At 38.4% G+C, this 14187-nt stretch overlaps 2 protein-coding genes across 2 annotated transcripts; both read left to right on the top strand.

Moving 5' to 3' along the window:
- The first annotated feature begins 4036 nt into the window (after nucleotides 1–4036).
- Nucleotides 4037–5102, top strand: LOC126602729 (uncharacterized). Its single transcript, XM_050269618.1, has 3 exons — nucleotides 4037–4217; nucleotides 4510–4627; nucleotides 4730–5102. The coding sequence occupies exons 1-3, from the start codon at nucleotides 4037–4039 to the stop codon at nucleotides 5100–5102; spliced, it is 672 nt and encodes a 223-aa protein (XP_050125575.1).
- Nucleotides 5103–5181: 79 nt separating this feature from the next.
- On the top strand, nucleotides 5182–5840 carry LOC126601418 (uncharacterized). Its single transcript, XM_050268126.1, has 2 exons — nucleotides 5182–5263; nucleotides 5361–5840. The coding sequence occupies exons 1-2, from the start codon at nucleotides 5215–5217 to the stop codon at nucleotides 5795–5797; spliced, it is 486 nt and encodes a 161-aa protein (XP_050124083.1). The 5' UTR covers nucleotides 5182–5214; the 3' UTR covers nucleotides 5798–5840.
- The last annotated feature ends 8347 nt before the right edge of the window (nucleotides 5841–14187 follow it).

The raw sequence follows: 14187 nt of genomic DNA, 5'->3' as shown, positions 1-14187 counted from the left end.
ACGCAGCACTTACTACCCTTTCGTTTATGGCCAGGTACATGCACATCGGCTCACCTTGCTTGGGGATAGTTAACAATAATAGGCTTGTGAGATACTTCTTCAGTTGTTCGAAAGCTTCCCTTTGCTCATGCCCCCACACACTTCCTCTCCTGTTTTGTATGGCTTGAAAAAAAGGTTCACATTGATTGAATGATCGTGAAATGAAACGGATAAGGGCAACAACTCGCCTAGTTAACACTTGAATGTCTCTAGGTGTTATTAGATCCGACATGTTACACAAAGCTTCAACTTTCACTGGGTTTGGTTCAATGCCTCGTTTGTTCACTATGTGCCCTAAGAACTGCCCAGATGATACACCGAATGCACATTTTTCCGAGTTTAGCCGCATGCGATATCTTCTCAATACGTTGAAAATGTTGTGTAGATGATCGATGTGTTGGCACCTTTCTCGGCTTTTGACAACCATATCGTCAATGTAAACCTCCATTGTATTTCCAATTTGATTTTTAAACATCTTGTTCACTAACCTTTGATAAGTCGAGTTGGCATTCTTGAGTTCAAAAGGCATGACGATGTAACAATACAACCTACGCTTAGTGATAAAAGCAGCTTTCTCTTGATCTTTAATAACCATAGGAATTTGGTTAGAACTGGAATAAGCGTTTAAGAAAGACAACAATGCATACCCGGCAGTAACATCCACCATCTGGTCAATTTTTGGAATTGGAAAACAGTCTTTCTGGCATACCATGTTCAGGTTGGTGTAATCCACATATACGTGCCATTTTTCTTTTTCTTTCTTGCCTACCACCATGACATTTGAAACCCAAGTTGGGCACCAGACATCACGAATGAATCCAACTTTGAGGGGTCTATCGACTTCTACACTGATAATCTGATTTCGCTCTAGCGTAAATCTCCTCTATTTTTGTCGGTGTGGAGGACAACTCGTATCCACATTCAGCTGGTGACATGCCACTTCCGGGTCAATTCCTGTCATGTCCCTATGGAACCATGCAAAAACATTAGTGTTGCTCCTCAGAAATTTCAACAACTCTTCGACTTCCGTATCAGATAGAAGGAAGCCCACCCATATTTGTTTATCAGGATCGGTTGAATCTAAAACCTCTTCCCTCAGTGGTTTTATAGTCGGGGGTTCTTGATGGTCACTTTTCTGATCTTGTTGTGGTGGGTCCTCCGCTAATTGCTATAATGGTTTATTCTCATGAAAGTCCAAGCTCTGTTGTACTTCCCTGGTTATCTTGATGTTTGTTGCCATGCTGTAGCACTTTCTGGCCTGCAGCTGATCCCCTTTAATGTCGATTGTTGTTTGACCATCTGTCGACAAACACCTCATTACTTGACATCTGGTTGACGCTTCCCCATCCATTCGATGGATCCAGTCCCTTCCCATAATGGCATTATACGCACTTGGTGCGTTGATGATGACAAAAGTGACGAAAATAGTCTTACCTACTGCAGTGACGGGAAGAGTCACGTCTCAAATGGGCTGGGCTTTAGTTCCTTCAAACGCACAGATGGGAGTTGGATTTGGCCTTATCTTTTTCTCGGTTAATTCCATCATTCCAAATGTGCTCCAAAATAAAACGTCTGTGCTGTTCCCCCCATCAATCATTATCTTTTTCACTCTTGAATTGGCAACGCGTAGCGTCATGACCAGTGCATCATTGTGAGGGAATTAAATTCCTTCGAGGTCTTTTTGGCTAAAGGAGATGACTCTGAAATTCTCTAATGCTTTGGACGCTTCAGGGGTTGATGTTATGCTGTGCACGCGTCTAAACTTCTCAGCTTCTCGACTTTGCGATCGAGAGCGTGCTTCGCGTCCCTTAGGAGGTTGAGGTCCACCATGTATGACATTGATGTCCAACAACCTTTCATCTGCCCCGATGTTTCCTATTATTGCTTTAAGTCCTTTGTGAACGATGATTTGTGGATCTTTCTGGCCGTTTCTAAGGCAAGTTTCACCGGGGTCTATGGTTTGTATCCCTTCACAATCTTCTCAATTTGTTCTTACAGATCAACATCTTTTACTTTTTTCGATCCTTTTCCCTTATGATCCTCTTCGCCCTGATTTTTCATCACTTCATCACAATTGCTGGATGACGCGCTACTAGAGCTACCCTCCTTATCTTCCTCTTCTGCACGCTATCTCTTGGTGCCGATCACATCTTCCACTATGTTTCTCGTTTCAGCCTTCTTCAACGCCTCATCTGTTGTTTTTTTTTATTTTAGGCAATTCCCTTGTTAGTTTTCTAAATTGTTCCATGGCGAGACTAGGTTCACTATTTTGGGATTGAGACCTCGCATGCACGGATCGAGTCCCTGCATCTCTAGAGGGATCTGGAACTTCTTGTGTGGATCTAGTCATGTTTGTAGCTTGATTTTGTTTCGGTTCCTGCAGACAGCGCCAACTGTTGGAGCGAAATTTCCTACTAGAAAAATACCTCCACAGATTTGTTGACCACAATCCTTACATTCGTCGAATCCTTCGTTAGAGGTGTCCCTGAATAGCCTTCCTCCATAGCTTGCCTAGGCGGGGTACCTGCAAGAGATACTCCTACGCTCAAGTCAGTCAATTGATAGGATTGCATGATTAAGGATCAAGTACCACGACCTGTCCTCATTTCCCACTTCTTTTGTGGTCCTCCGTCATATGATTGCATGCTTTGGAAACAAGTACCATGACTTGTCTTCCTCTCCCACTTCTCCTCCGTAGTGGGGGTAGTTATCTAGGCACATTCCCCTTGCCTCTGTAGGGGGTAGTTATCTAGACACGTTTCCCTTGTGTTTGTATATTTCTTGTGGGCTTTCCTCATAGTTTATCTTGCGCAACACCTTCTCATTGGACGATTGGTATTGGCTTATAAGTTGAAACCCGATTTTATCCTCCCACAGTTACTCAAAGGCCTTCATGTTTGAAGGCTTGTATTGCTGTCGAGATTTGATGCCGCATTAACGATTGTAGATACTACTAATAGCAAATTAACTTCCACTGATAACAGAAAGCAACACTATGAATTTATTGTTAATGGTTACATATCATGCATTATCTATACAAATACTAGATACATATTCAGTGGTGTTAGCAATGGTGTAAGCAGTGGCGCACTGCAGTCTTGGAAGCAACGGTGTAGTGCATTATTATATATAACAAATACTAGTTACAAATCTTGCATTATTGCTTTTAATTTACTTTTGTGTTGTTTGCTAGGATGTAAGTAGTGGTGTATGCTCTTATTATGTGCTATGGTTTTTTTTTTTTTTTTTTTTTTTTTTCCACTTCTCTTTATAGATATGTCTAATAATATAGCTAAAGATATACAAGATCATGGAGAAGGTAATGAAAAAAAGAGCAAGGCAATGTGGGATGATGCAAGTGTTGGGATATTTACAAGTGTTTGTGTAGCTGAGACATTAGCCGGAAATCAAATAGGTGGTCATCTTAATAGAATTGGATGGAAAAATGTTATTAAAAAATTTAATGACCTTACTCAAAGGTCATATGTTCATAAACAACTCAAGAACAAATGGACTGCACTTAAGAAAGAATGGCAATTGTGGGCATCATTAGTTGGAAAAGAGACTGGCTTAGGATGAGATCTTGTGAAGCAAACTATCATTGCAAGTGATGAATGGTGGGAGAAAAAAGTGAAGGTGAGAACTTATTATCTCATATCCATGGAAATCTAACTTCATATTTATGTTCTTTTATCATAATTTGTTAATTGTAGTTGGTCATATTTAAGGAAAATTCTAAAGTTGAGAAATATTGAAATAGTGGACTGAAAAATGTTGACTAACTAGACATTTTGTTTAAAGAATGAGCTGTTACATGTGTAGGTGCATGGGCACCCTCACAAGGGTTGATGAGTAATAATGTCCAGAAAGCTCCAACAGGTGAACAAAATGACGGTCAAGATGATTTGGAGAATGACATAGATAGGGGCTTGACAACATAGCCGATGAAGGAGCAAAAAGAACAAGAGATTCCAAAAGAGTTGGAATTGGGGCCAAGATGATAAAACAATTAGATGGTATTTTAGAAGTTGTAAACAATTGTTCTAAGAGCACAGATAAGCCTGGTTATAGCATTGAGGAAGTGATGCAAGTTTTGGAAGGAATGCATGAAGTTGTGCATGATGATGAGCTCTTTATGAAATCGGCTGATATCTTCACTGAAAGAAAAATAGAGAGATGTTTGTTGCATTGAAGCAATCTAACCGACAAATCATGTGGCTCAAGAGCAAGAAAATTTGATTCGTCACATTTATCTTAGGATTATATTTTTCGACATGTTTTTTTTTTGGGTGGTTGAATAAGTATTTATTATGTAATGAATTGGTTTTATTATGTAATGGATTGGTTACACATATGTGCCTTTAATATCTTTAATTATATAATTTTTTAGAACTTTATTCAGAATGTGATCTTTATTTTTGCCATGATTATATATTCCTCTTGTATTAAGATTTTCTTTTATGTTTACAGATATGAGTTCTAGTAGCAATGACAGTAACAATACAAACAACTCTACTGATGGAAGTGATGATGAATTTTATCAACTGGTTTCTGCAAGCTGTGTCACGGCTGTCTCTGAATGGTTAAAGTAAGTTGACAAAGAATCTTGTAGGACTTCTTCGTATATGGGATATAGATGGGTAATGGAAGTTTTAAATGGTCATCCTATAAGATGCCATGAACAATTTAGGATGGAACATGTTTTTAAGGACTTGTTAGAGACTTTGAAGCGTGATTATGGCTTAAAAAGAATTGGAGATACAACACTGGAAGAAGCATTAGCAATGTTTCTTAGCACATTAGTTCATGGGCACACTAATAGGATGGTCCAAGAGAGGTTTCAACGCTCTGGAAAGACTGTTTCTAGGTGGTTTGGGATACTATTAGATGTTGTTTCTCACTTGGCTACTGATATTATATGTCCACATGATCGGCAATTCAAGAGAGTATCAAATAAAATTAAGGATGACAATCGGTATTGGCCATATTTTAAAGGTTGCATAGGGGTAATTGACGGAACACATGTCCCAGTTGTGGTGCCTAGAGAAATGCAAGTGCCATAAATAGGTAGAAAAGGAAATACAACTCAATGTTATGGCTATATGTGATTTTAATATGTGTTTTACATTTGTCTAGGTTGGATGGGAGGGTGTTGCTCATGATTCACGTATATTCATGGAGGCCTTGAGAAGACCAGAATTGAAATTTCCTTATCCCCCTTCTGGTTAGTAATCAACCTTAGTCCTATATGAATGTGTTTATTTATTTATTATCTTATGAACACAAAAATCTTTATATTTTTCTTTTCAATTATGGTGTAGGCAAATATTATTTAGTTGATCTTGGATATCCACATATGAATGGATATATTGGACCTTATAACGATGAACGATATCATCTTCCTGAATTTCGACGTGGGAGTCAGCCAAGAGGGAAAAAAGAGATATTTAATCAGAGGCATTCATCCCTAAGATGCACAATAGAAAGAACTTTTGGTGTTTGGAAAAATAGATGGACAATGATTCGTCTCATGCGTAACTTCCCTTTTGAAAAACAGGTACAAATTGTTGTTGCTTCAATGACCTTACACAATTTTATTAGGAAGCATTCCATGACAAATCAAGAGTTCCAACCTTATGATGATGATGATGAGCTACTTCCGCCTAGACATGAGGAAGATCATAAAGATGAAGAAATTGTTGATAAAAATTTTACTCATAGGCGAGAGATGGATGTTGAACGAAAAAAGGATTGCTAATCTTCTTATATCTAGTTAATGCTTATTTCACATTTGATTGTCATGCAACTATAACGTGTCATTTTGTTTTTAAGAAACAAACATATATTCTTAATAAGTATGTATCATTTTGTTAGTGATCGTTGTTTTTTGTAATTGAATTTTCATCAACCCTTAATCAAGTTGTATGCTAATTATATACAAAAAATACTTATGCAAAAATTATTGAGAATTATTAATGAAAGCGCCTTTTCATTTTGTTGATGCACAAAATCAGTGAGGACTTTGGTATAACAGAAAGTGTTAAGTTTGTGACCTTCGCTAGATTGCTCCGGTCACTAGTGTGGATAAGTATTTAAATGGATAGAGACAGGGAAGCAAACACAAGATGTACGTGGTTCACCCAGATTGGCTACGTCCACGGAGTAGAGGAGTTCTCATTAATTGTGAAGGGTTTACACAAGTACATAAGTTCAAGCTCTCCTTTAGTGAGTATTAGTGAATGATTGAGTACAAATGACATTAGGAAATATTGTGAGAGAATGATCTCTATTTATAGAAGAGAGTTTATAGTTTCATTCTAACATTGACACGTGTTGTGATTGGCTTCTGATGTTAACACGTGTCGCGCTATAATTGGCTTCTGATGTCGACACGTGTCGCGCTGTGATTGGTCTCCTGGTTGGAGGGAAACTCTTATGGGTCCTTGATGGTATAACGTTGATCGGTGCTCAGTAGTTTCGGGATTGGTCAAGTATGATACAAACACATTTGACAATCAAACACACTATTTAATATAAAAAACGCTTCTATCCAATACAAAAGCGCTTAGTTGGTTACATGCCAAACAACAAACTACTTCCTCATAGAAGCGCTATTGAAAAGTGCTACAAACAAAAAGCGCTATTGAGTAATAGTGCTTTGTAGAGTAGCACATTGAAAGAGTCAAAAGCGCTTCCTAATAAGTAAAAGTGCTTTAGTTATAAAAAATGGTCGTTGGGCAAATATTTTAAAAGTGCTTTTAGTTAAAAGTAGAAGCACTAATAAACATTTTCTAAGAAGCACCTCCTAGGTGCTTCCTCCTAAAAGTGCTACGCAGAGAAAACAAGGGAAGCACTTTGCTCCCTTTAATGAATTTTTTTCAACTCCCGAATTATCCCTATTTTTTAATTTGCAAAGTCTAAAATGTCATTACACTTGGAAAAAACATCAAAATTGCCATCACCAATTTTTTCTAGGTTTGCACGTTAAAAACCTAGAAGTCTTTTTATTTTCATAATATTTTGGTGGCTAGAGAAGTCATCTTGGTCTCCATCTCTTCCTCTCCATCTTCCCCAAATCTCTCTGCATCTCCATCACCTGAAATTCTTGTGGAGGTATGTTTGCTATTTCTTATCTTAAAATTTGTATGTAGTGTGTGAATTTGATTGTTGGTATGGTATTTTTATCAAAATTGTTGTGATTTTTGAACTACATGAAAAATAATTTTAGGGTTTAGTGATCGTTCATCGACATTTCAATGGTATTTTCTGTTTTTTTTTTAAATTCTTCAGAATCACTCTAGGTACGGGCGGGTGATCTAGTTTGTTGGTAGGTATCATTGTGAACATATATTTACAACTTAGTTTGCTTCGAAAATTAATTTGTAAATACTACATGAAAATTAATTTGTAAATACTACATGCATTTGAGCAGGTTAAATATTTCTAAGCAGGTTACTGTTGGAGCGAAATTTCCTACGGGAAGAAATACCTCCACAGATTTGTTGACCGCAATTCTCATGTTCGCTGAATCTTTCGTTAGAGGTGTCCCCGAATAGTCTTCCTCCGTAGCTTGCTTGGGCGGGGTACCTGCAAGAGATACTCCGACACTTAAGTCAGTCAATTGATTTTCTATTCTCTGTTTCTCTCGGGTTCTCCTTACATACCTTGTTCTTTGGCTCATTTCCTTATTTATAGGATTACATGATTGAGGATCAAGTACCATGACCTGTCCTCCTTTCCCACTTCCTTCGTGGTCCTCTGTCATATGACTGCATGCTTTGGGAACAAGTACCACGACCTGTCTTCCTCTCTCACTTTTCCTCCGTAGTGGTGGCTGTTATCTAGGCACGTGCTCCTTGCGTCTGTAGGGGGTAGTGATCTAGACACGTTTCCCTTGCGTCTGTAGGGGTAGTTATCTGGACATGTTTCCCTTGCGTCTGTATATTTCATGTGGGCTTTCCTCACAGTTTATCTTGCACAACACCTTCTCCTTGGACGATTCGTATTGGCCCATGAGTCGAAACCGGATTTTATCCTCCCACAGTGCCCCATTTTCCCCTTTTTTACGTATGTAAAATAGGGGAAAACTGAGTTTTTCAATCATGAGGCCTTGAAACTATATTCTTTACTAAAATCACTTCTTGCTAAGGCCAAATTTGTGAAAGTTATTTTTTCCAAAGGCCAAATTTACTGACGCCTAAACCATAATTTACGACCACCGCATAACTTGTTAAGGCCAATAGACATCTTTGCATGCTTTATGAACGCCAACTGACATCTTACTACGGTTTACGAAGTGGACTGATATGATTTAGGGTTGACACCTTGTTGTGAAAGTGGACTAATATATTATTTAAGAAAGTGGACTGACACTTTCGTGTGACTTACGAACGAGGATTTACGAAAGTGGATTGACACTTTCACATGATTTACGAATGAGGATTTGCAAAAGTGGATTGACACTTTCGTGTGACTTACGAACGAGGACTTTCGCATGATTTACGAATGAGGATTTGCAAAAGTGGATTGACACTTTCGTGTGACTTACGAACGAGGATTTACGAAAGTGGATTGAACACCTTCGTATAATTTACGAAAGTGGACTGACACTTTCATGTGACTTACGAATGAGGATTTTACGAAAGTGTATTGAACACCTTTGTATGATTTACGAACGAGGATTTACAAAGGTGGACTGACATATGATTTAAGAAAATGGATTGACATTTTCGTATGACTTACAAACTAGGATTTACGAAAGTGGACTGACACAATCTACAAAAGTTGAAAGTTGACACCTTCGTATGATTTACGAACGAGGATTTACAAAAGTGGACTGATACTTTCGTATGGCTCACGAATGAGGATGTAGGAAAGTTGACTGACACATACACATACATATACGTATATATGTTTATTGTATAAATTTCTATCCCATCTTGTCTGCACACCTAGTTTGTTTCCTTCTCACACATACGATCCATAATACTGTTTCCTACTCACACATACAATCCATAATACCGTTTCCTCCTCACACATAGCTGCACACCTAGCCTGCATGTCTGCATCTATACACACACACACACACACACACACACACACACACACACACAGAGGGGCGGATTTACAGAGGGATCCGGGTGGTCCCGGGACCCTCCAAAGTTCTGGAGAAAGGCTTGAGAGGACCTTCGAGGACCCCCCGATAATCTGGGCAGTTTGTGCTGGCTGGGTTTATATGCACAATCGACGGTGCGGTGGCTGCAGCTCGCGAAGAAGACGAGTCCTCTTGTTTTCTCTGTTTCTCTTTTAACCTAACACGTTGTCGTTTTTAAAATCTTGACTTTAATAAAACGGTGCGTTGCTGTTTTTTTCTTTTGGGGAAAGGTTGCGTAATTGTTTGCTTTCCCTTTTTTTTTTTTTTTTTTTTAGATCTGATTTTTTTTCTCCTTTTTTGGGTCAGATTTTTTCTCTTCTAAAACTAAAACCCCACAAACTCCAACATATCTTTACTGTTATATAGAATACTCGTGCCCTGATAATTTTATTTTATCCTAAAACCAAAGCAACTCATCTAAACACTACATTAATGAAATCCTATTTATCGATCAAAAGAAGGTAAAAAGATATGTTCTACCACAAAATAAAATCATGGGTAGTAAATTAAATTCACACAAACTAAATTTTACAGTTTTTTTCAAAGCCTCACCCAAAGATGAACTGCCGTGGGGCATATGCTAGTATTAATTATAAAAACACTTATTAAGGGCAGTTAGATAACCATCTTATTTTTAGTTTTTATTTTTTTTACACTTTTTTAATTTTGTTTTACTTTTTTTCTCTACCATAGGATTAAAATTAAACGATGAGTGAATGTGATTTTCTTGAACCCTAGAGTCTAGGAGAACAAGACTTGTGTTGTTTGTACCAACATTTATAAATGAAAGTGATGGTTTAATGTTTCAATGTTGTTTTCATCTAATTTTTTTTTTTTTTAACATTTACTTTAGGACCACCCGAAGTTAATATCTTGGATCCGCCACTGCACACACACACACATATATATACAAGTGTGGCTCCAAAGCTTGGTTGTTCACCTGCACATAGTGTGCTTTATCTGCACGCCTAGTTTGCACATATAGGCTTACCGACACACACACACACACACACACATGTGGACATCTTTGCTCACCAACATGAGTATATCTGCACACACTTTTTCATACCTTTATATATATCTCTATACACACCCATATATACATATTGGTGTGTCATTACTTGGGCTCAACATATTTCATATCTTCAACTTTGGAACATGTGTTTTTCGAAGCTTTCTTTTTTCGCTCTTGTTGTCAAATCTATGCCTCCTGTCACCTAGATGGTGACTACACATTGAAATATATATGAGAAAATGACACCTTACTTACACGTCCTATCCCATCCATTAGGTTGTCTATAGCTTTTGTCCTCTAATTTGGAGTTTCATCTATCCTACTTAAGCCATCTCCAACTGAAGGGTCCAGAGGGCCGAAAATAGCCTGAAAACTGTCTCTAACCTAGGGCTAGGACAGAGGGCTGTGGAATCTGAGAGGGCCCCACGGAATCCGAAAGGGCCAAAGGCCTAGAGGGCTAGCCACTTCCAGCCAACCCCAGGCTGGCCAGAATTTTTTTAAATGTGTCGGATTTCCTGTCGATTAAAACCGATAGGAATACATTCTATTACTTAATATAAATGACCGACAGTAATACATTTATACTAAATAATATAAATGTAACCTAACCGACAACAATTCTTAATAAAAAATTCAAATGCAACGGCTAGTCATTCAAATGCAACAGCTAGCTGACTAGCCGTTGCATTTGATTTTTTTTTTACAGTTTTATTATTATTTTTATTTACAAAATTTTTCATTTAACTTCTATTTTTTCCTATAACTTTTATTTTACAAAATTTGTTTCATATTTTTTTAAAATTCCATTTTTTCCTATAACTTCTATTTCACAAAATTTGTTTCATTTTATTTTAAATTCTTAGCCGTTGGATTTGAATTTAAGTTGTAGTTTTTAAAAAATAAATTATGTTTGGCCTTATGGCCCTTTGACCCTCGGTTAGAGACGGTTTTTTGTGACATGGCTAAAACGAGCCCTCTGGCCCTCTAGCCCTTGGTTGGAGACGGAGGCAAATATGACCATGTATTGTTCATTAAAATATTAATATCTTGGAAGATCTTGGAGGGCTAGAGAGCTAAAACGAGCCCTCTGGCCAGCCATCGTTTGGAGATGGCCTTAGGGTTGAAAATTTACTTCCAAACTTCATATGCCCTCATTTCTCTTCTTATAAATTGAATTTCTCCAATCCTCGCTTAGGCACTTGGGTTATCACAAGAGGTTGGGGCTCGTCGGAGCAAGAAAAAGCTCTGATTCCGCTCGTCGGATTTCACCAGACTAGCCATGTTAGACTTGAAACTCGAGAGGTCGGGGCTCATCGGAGCAAGAAAAAGCTATGATTCAGCTAGTGAGACCAGCCTAATCCTACTTAGGCACTTGGGTTACTTCCAGCTTAGACACATCCCGGATTGCAATACAAGTATATATGGCTGAATTTCGACCTGCAAAATTTGGCATAGAAATAGGTATCAAAATTTCAGATAAGTTAAAAGCAACGAGAGAGCATCCATGACAAAAAACCAATGCAATCAAAATTTCTTATCAACTGCATCAGCTCATATTCAAGGTAGTAACAAAATTTGTTACATTTCAGTTTGTTAAAAGGAATTGCCACTCGTCTAAAGTCATAGGCTAGATTAGATGGATGGCAAGGATTATAAGTTGTTAGTGTGCGACTCTCTCTCCTCGTGTAACCGATAGTGAGATCAGATCCCTACCGGCTGGCTCTCTTCACGTAATATGTGTATGAATGAATGAATGTGTGAATGAGGTCATGGCCTCTGTAATTCTCTCTGCAATTCTCTTCCATTTCCAGCTTCTTTCTTCTTCATTGCATTCATCATTTTTAATCATTCTGTGTGTCTAACTCTCCGTAAAACTTCACTCACAAGTTCAAATACACTAACATGGCCTCAGAGTTAGGTTGCATTTCTGGGCGTCAGAATCTGTGAAATCTGACGCGCCCCGACCTCTCGAGATTCAAGTCTAACATGGCTGGTCTGGTGGTAGAGAGCAACGAGCTCCGATTTTCAATGGCAACAGCTTCGACTTCTGGCAAATCAGAATGAAGACCATTTTCCGATCCCATGAGCTGTGGAATCTGGTTGAGAAGGGTTTTGCTACTCCAGCGAAGGAGGAAGAGGTCACATATGTTGATATATAACCCTTGAGCTAATATCTTGGAGCTAAAGTTACAAATTTTGATTTTCCTTTTATGTGCTTTATCTTGCTGATGTAATCTGAGCCATTGGATCATAGTCCAAGTGGTCTCTTCTCTAGCATAGGATCTAAGTGATATAACAAGACAAGTGGCATCATCTCATAGGATGATAGCAATGTATGGTTGAGATTGTGTTGTGTATTGGTGAGTGAAGGATCTCCCTTCCTCTACATACATAACGGTTACAAATGTATTTTTGGATATAGAGTGAAATCGAAGAGACACATTTCGATCTTCTTTTCTCTCATTTCTCTGTTTTGTTCTTCAACCTCCAACACAGAGATCTCCATTGAAAAACACATAAAACACAAACTCTAATATGGCCTCAGAGCCAGGTTCGGTTATCTAAACTGGGCGTAAATCTGTGAAAAGAAAACTGGAATTGATTCGAGCTGCAATCTAGCTCATACGACGATCGAGGTGGTGTGATTTCTTGAATCCGATGTCTAACATGGCAGGATCAGGCACTGCTGAGCTTCGCACACCAGTTTTCAATGGAGAAAATTATGAGTTCTGGAGCATTCGAATGAAAACCATTCTGAAATCTCATGGGTTATGGGATCTCGTTGAAAATGGGTTCGATGCTTCAGATCCAAAGAAGGAGAAGAAGAAGATAGAAGAGATCGAGGTCACGAAAGTGGAGAAGTCGACGTTAGCTGAAATCCTGATGAAGGATGCTCGTGCACTTGGGTTGATCCAAGGTGCTGTCTCAGACCAAATTTTCCCCAGAATTGTGAACGAAGAGACCTCAAAGGGTGCTTGGGACATTTTGAAGCAAGAGTTCAGAGGAGATAAGCAAGTAAGGAGCGTAAAATTGCAAGGTTTGCGTCGAGAATTTGAATATACTCGCATGAAAGATAGTGAATCCTTATCTGTATATCTCACTAGATTGTTTGATATAATGAATCAAATGAAGAGTTATGGTGAGGATCTGTCTAGAGAGAGAGTTGTGCAAAAATTGTTGATTAGTTTGCCTAGATCATATGATCCTATTTGCTCCGTAATTGAACATTCTAAGGACCTTGAAACTCTTGAGATTCAAGAGGTAGTTGCTTCTCTGAAAAGTTTTGAACTCAGATTGGATAGACATGCTGAAAATTCTACTGAACGAGCTTTTGCTAGTCTAAATGTTGGAGGTAAAAACTCTAAGGGAATAGGTTATTCTGGAAATCAAAAGTTTCAGAAAAACTGGAAATTCAAAGGAAAGAAGTGGGATAATAAGCCAAATTTTGTTCAAAGACCAAATGTCTCTAATGATGGAAACAAGACAGCTTGTAGACACTGTGATAAATTGCATTATGGCAAATGTTGGTTTGAAGGGAAGCCAAAATGCACAGGTTGTGGGAAACTTGGGCATGTGATCAGAGACTGCCATGGAAACAAAAATATACAGAAGGTGAACTATGTAAACCATGTTGAAGAAACTGGTACCCTGTTCTATGCATGCAATGCTATGACAGATGTGAAGGTGAATCATTCATGGTACATTGATAGTGGTTGTAGTAACCACATGACAGGTGATGAAAGGTTACTAATCAACATCCAAAGGAATCTGACTTCCAGGGTGAAGATGGGAACTGGAGAGATTGTTCAGGTTGCAGGAAAGGGGACTCTTGTTATAGAGACCAAATTGGGAAGAAAGCACATTCAAGAAGTGATGCTTGTTCCTGGACTTGAAGAGAATCTGCTAAGTGTTGGACAGATGATGGAGCACGGGTACTATCTATTGTTTGGAGGAAATATTGTGAGTATCTTCGATGGTT

This window comes from Malus sylvestris, chromosome 15 (assembly GCF_916048215.2).
Source record: "Malus sylvestris chromosome 15, drMalSylv7.2, whole genome shotgun sequence".
In the NCBI taxonomy this organism is placed as follows: Eukaryota; Viridiplantae; Streptophyta; class Magnoliopsida; order Rosales; family Rosaceae; genus Malus; species Malus sylvestris.
This window is presented reverse-complemented; position numbering and strand designations above follow the sequence as displayed.

Excerpts from the sequence above, each read along its gene's own strand:
- LOC126602729 (XM_050269618.1), top strand. The coding sequence starts at position 4,037 with ATGATAAAACAATTAGATGGTATTTTAGAAGTTGTAAACAATTGTTCT. Across the intron at positions 4,218-4,509 it reads TGAAAGAAAAATAGAGAGAT|ATATGAGTTCTAGTAGCAAT; the intron begins GTTTGTTGCATT and ends TTATGTTTACAG. Across the intron at positions 4,628-4,729 it reads GCTGTCTCTGAATGGTTAAA|GATGGAACATGTTTTTAAGG; the intron begins GTAAGTTGACAA and ends TGAACAATTTAG.
- LOC126601418 (XM_050268126.1), top strand. The coding sequence starts at position 5,215 with ATGGAGGCCTTGAGAAGACCAGAATTGAAATTTCCTTATCCCCCTTCT. Across the intron at positions 5,264-5,360 it reads ATTTCCTTATCCCCCTTCTG|GCAAATATTATTTAGTTGAT; the intron begins GTTAGTAATCAA and ends ATTATGGTGTAG.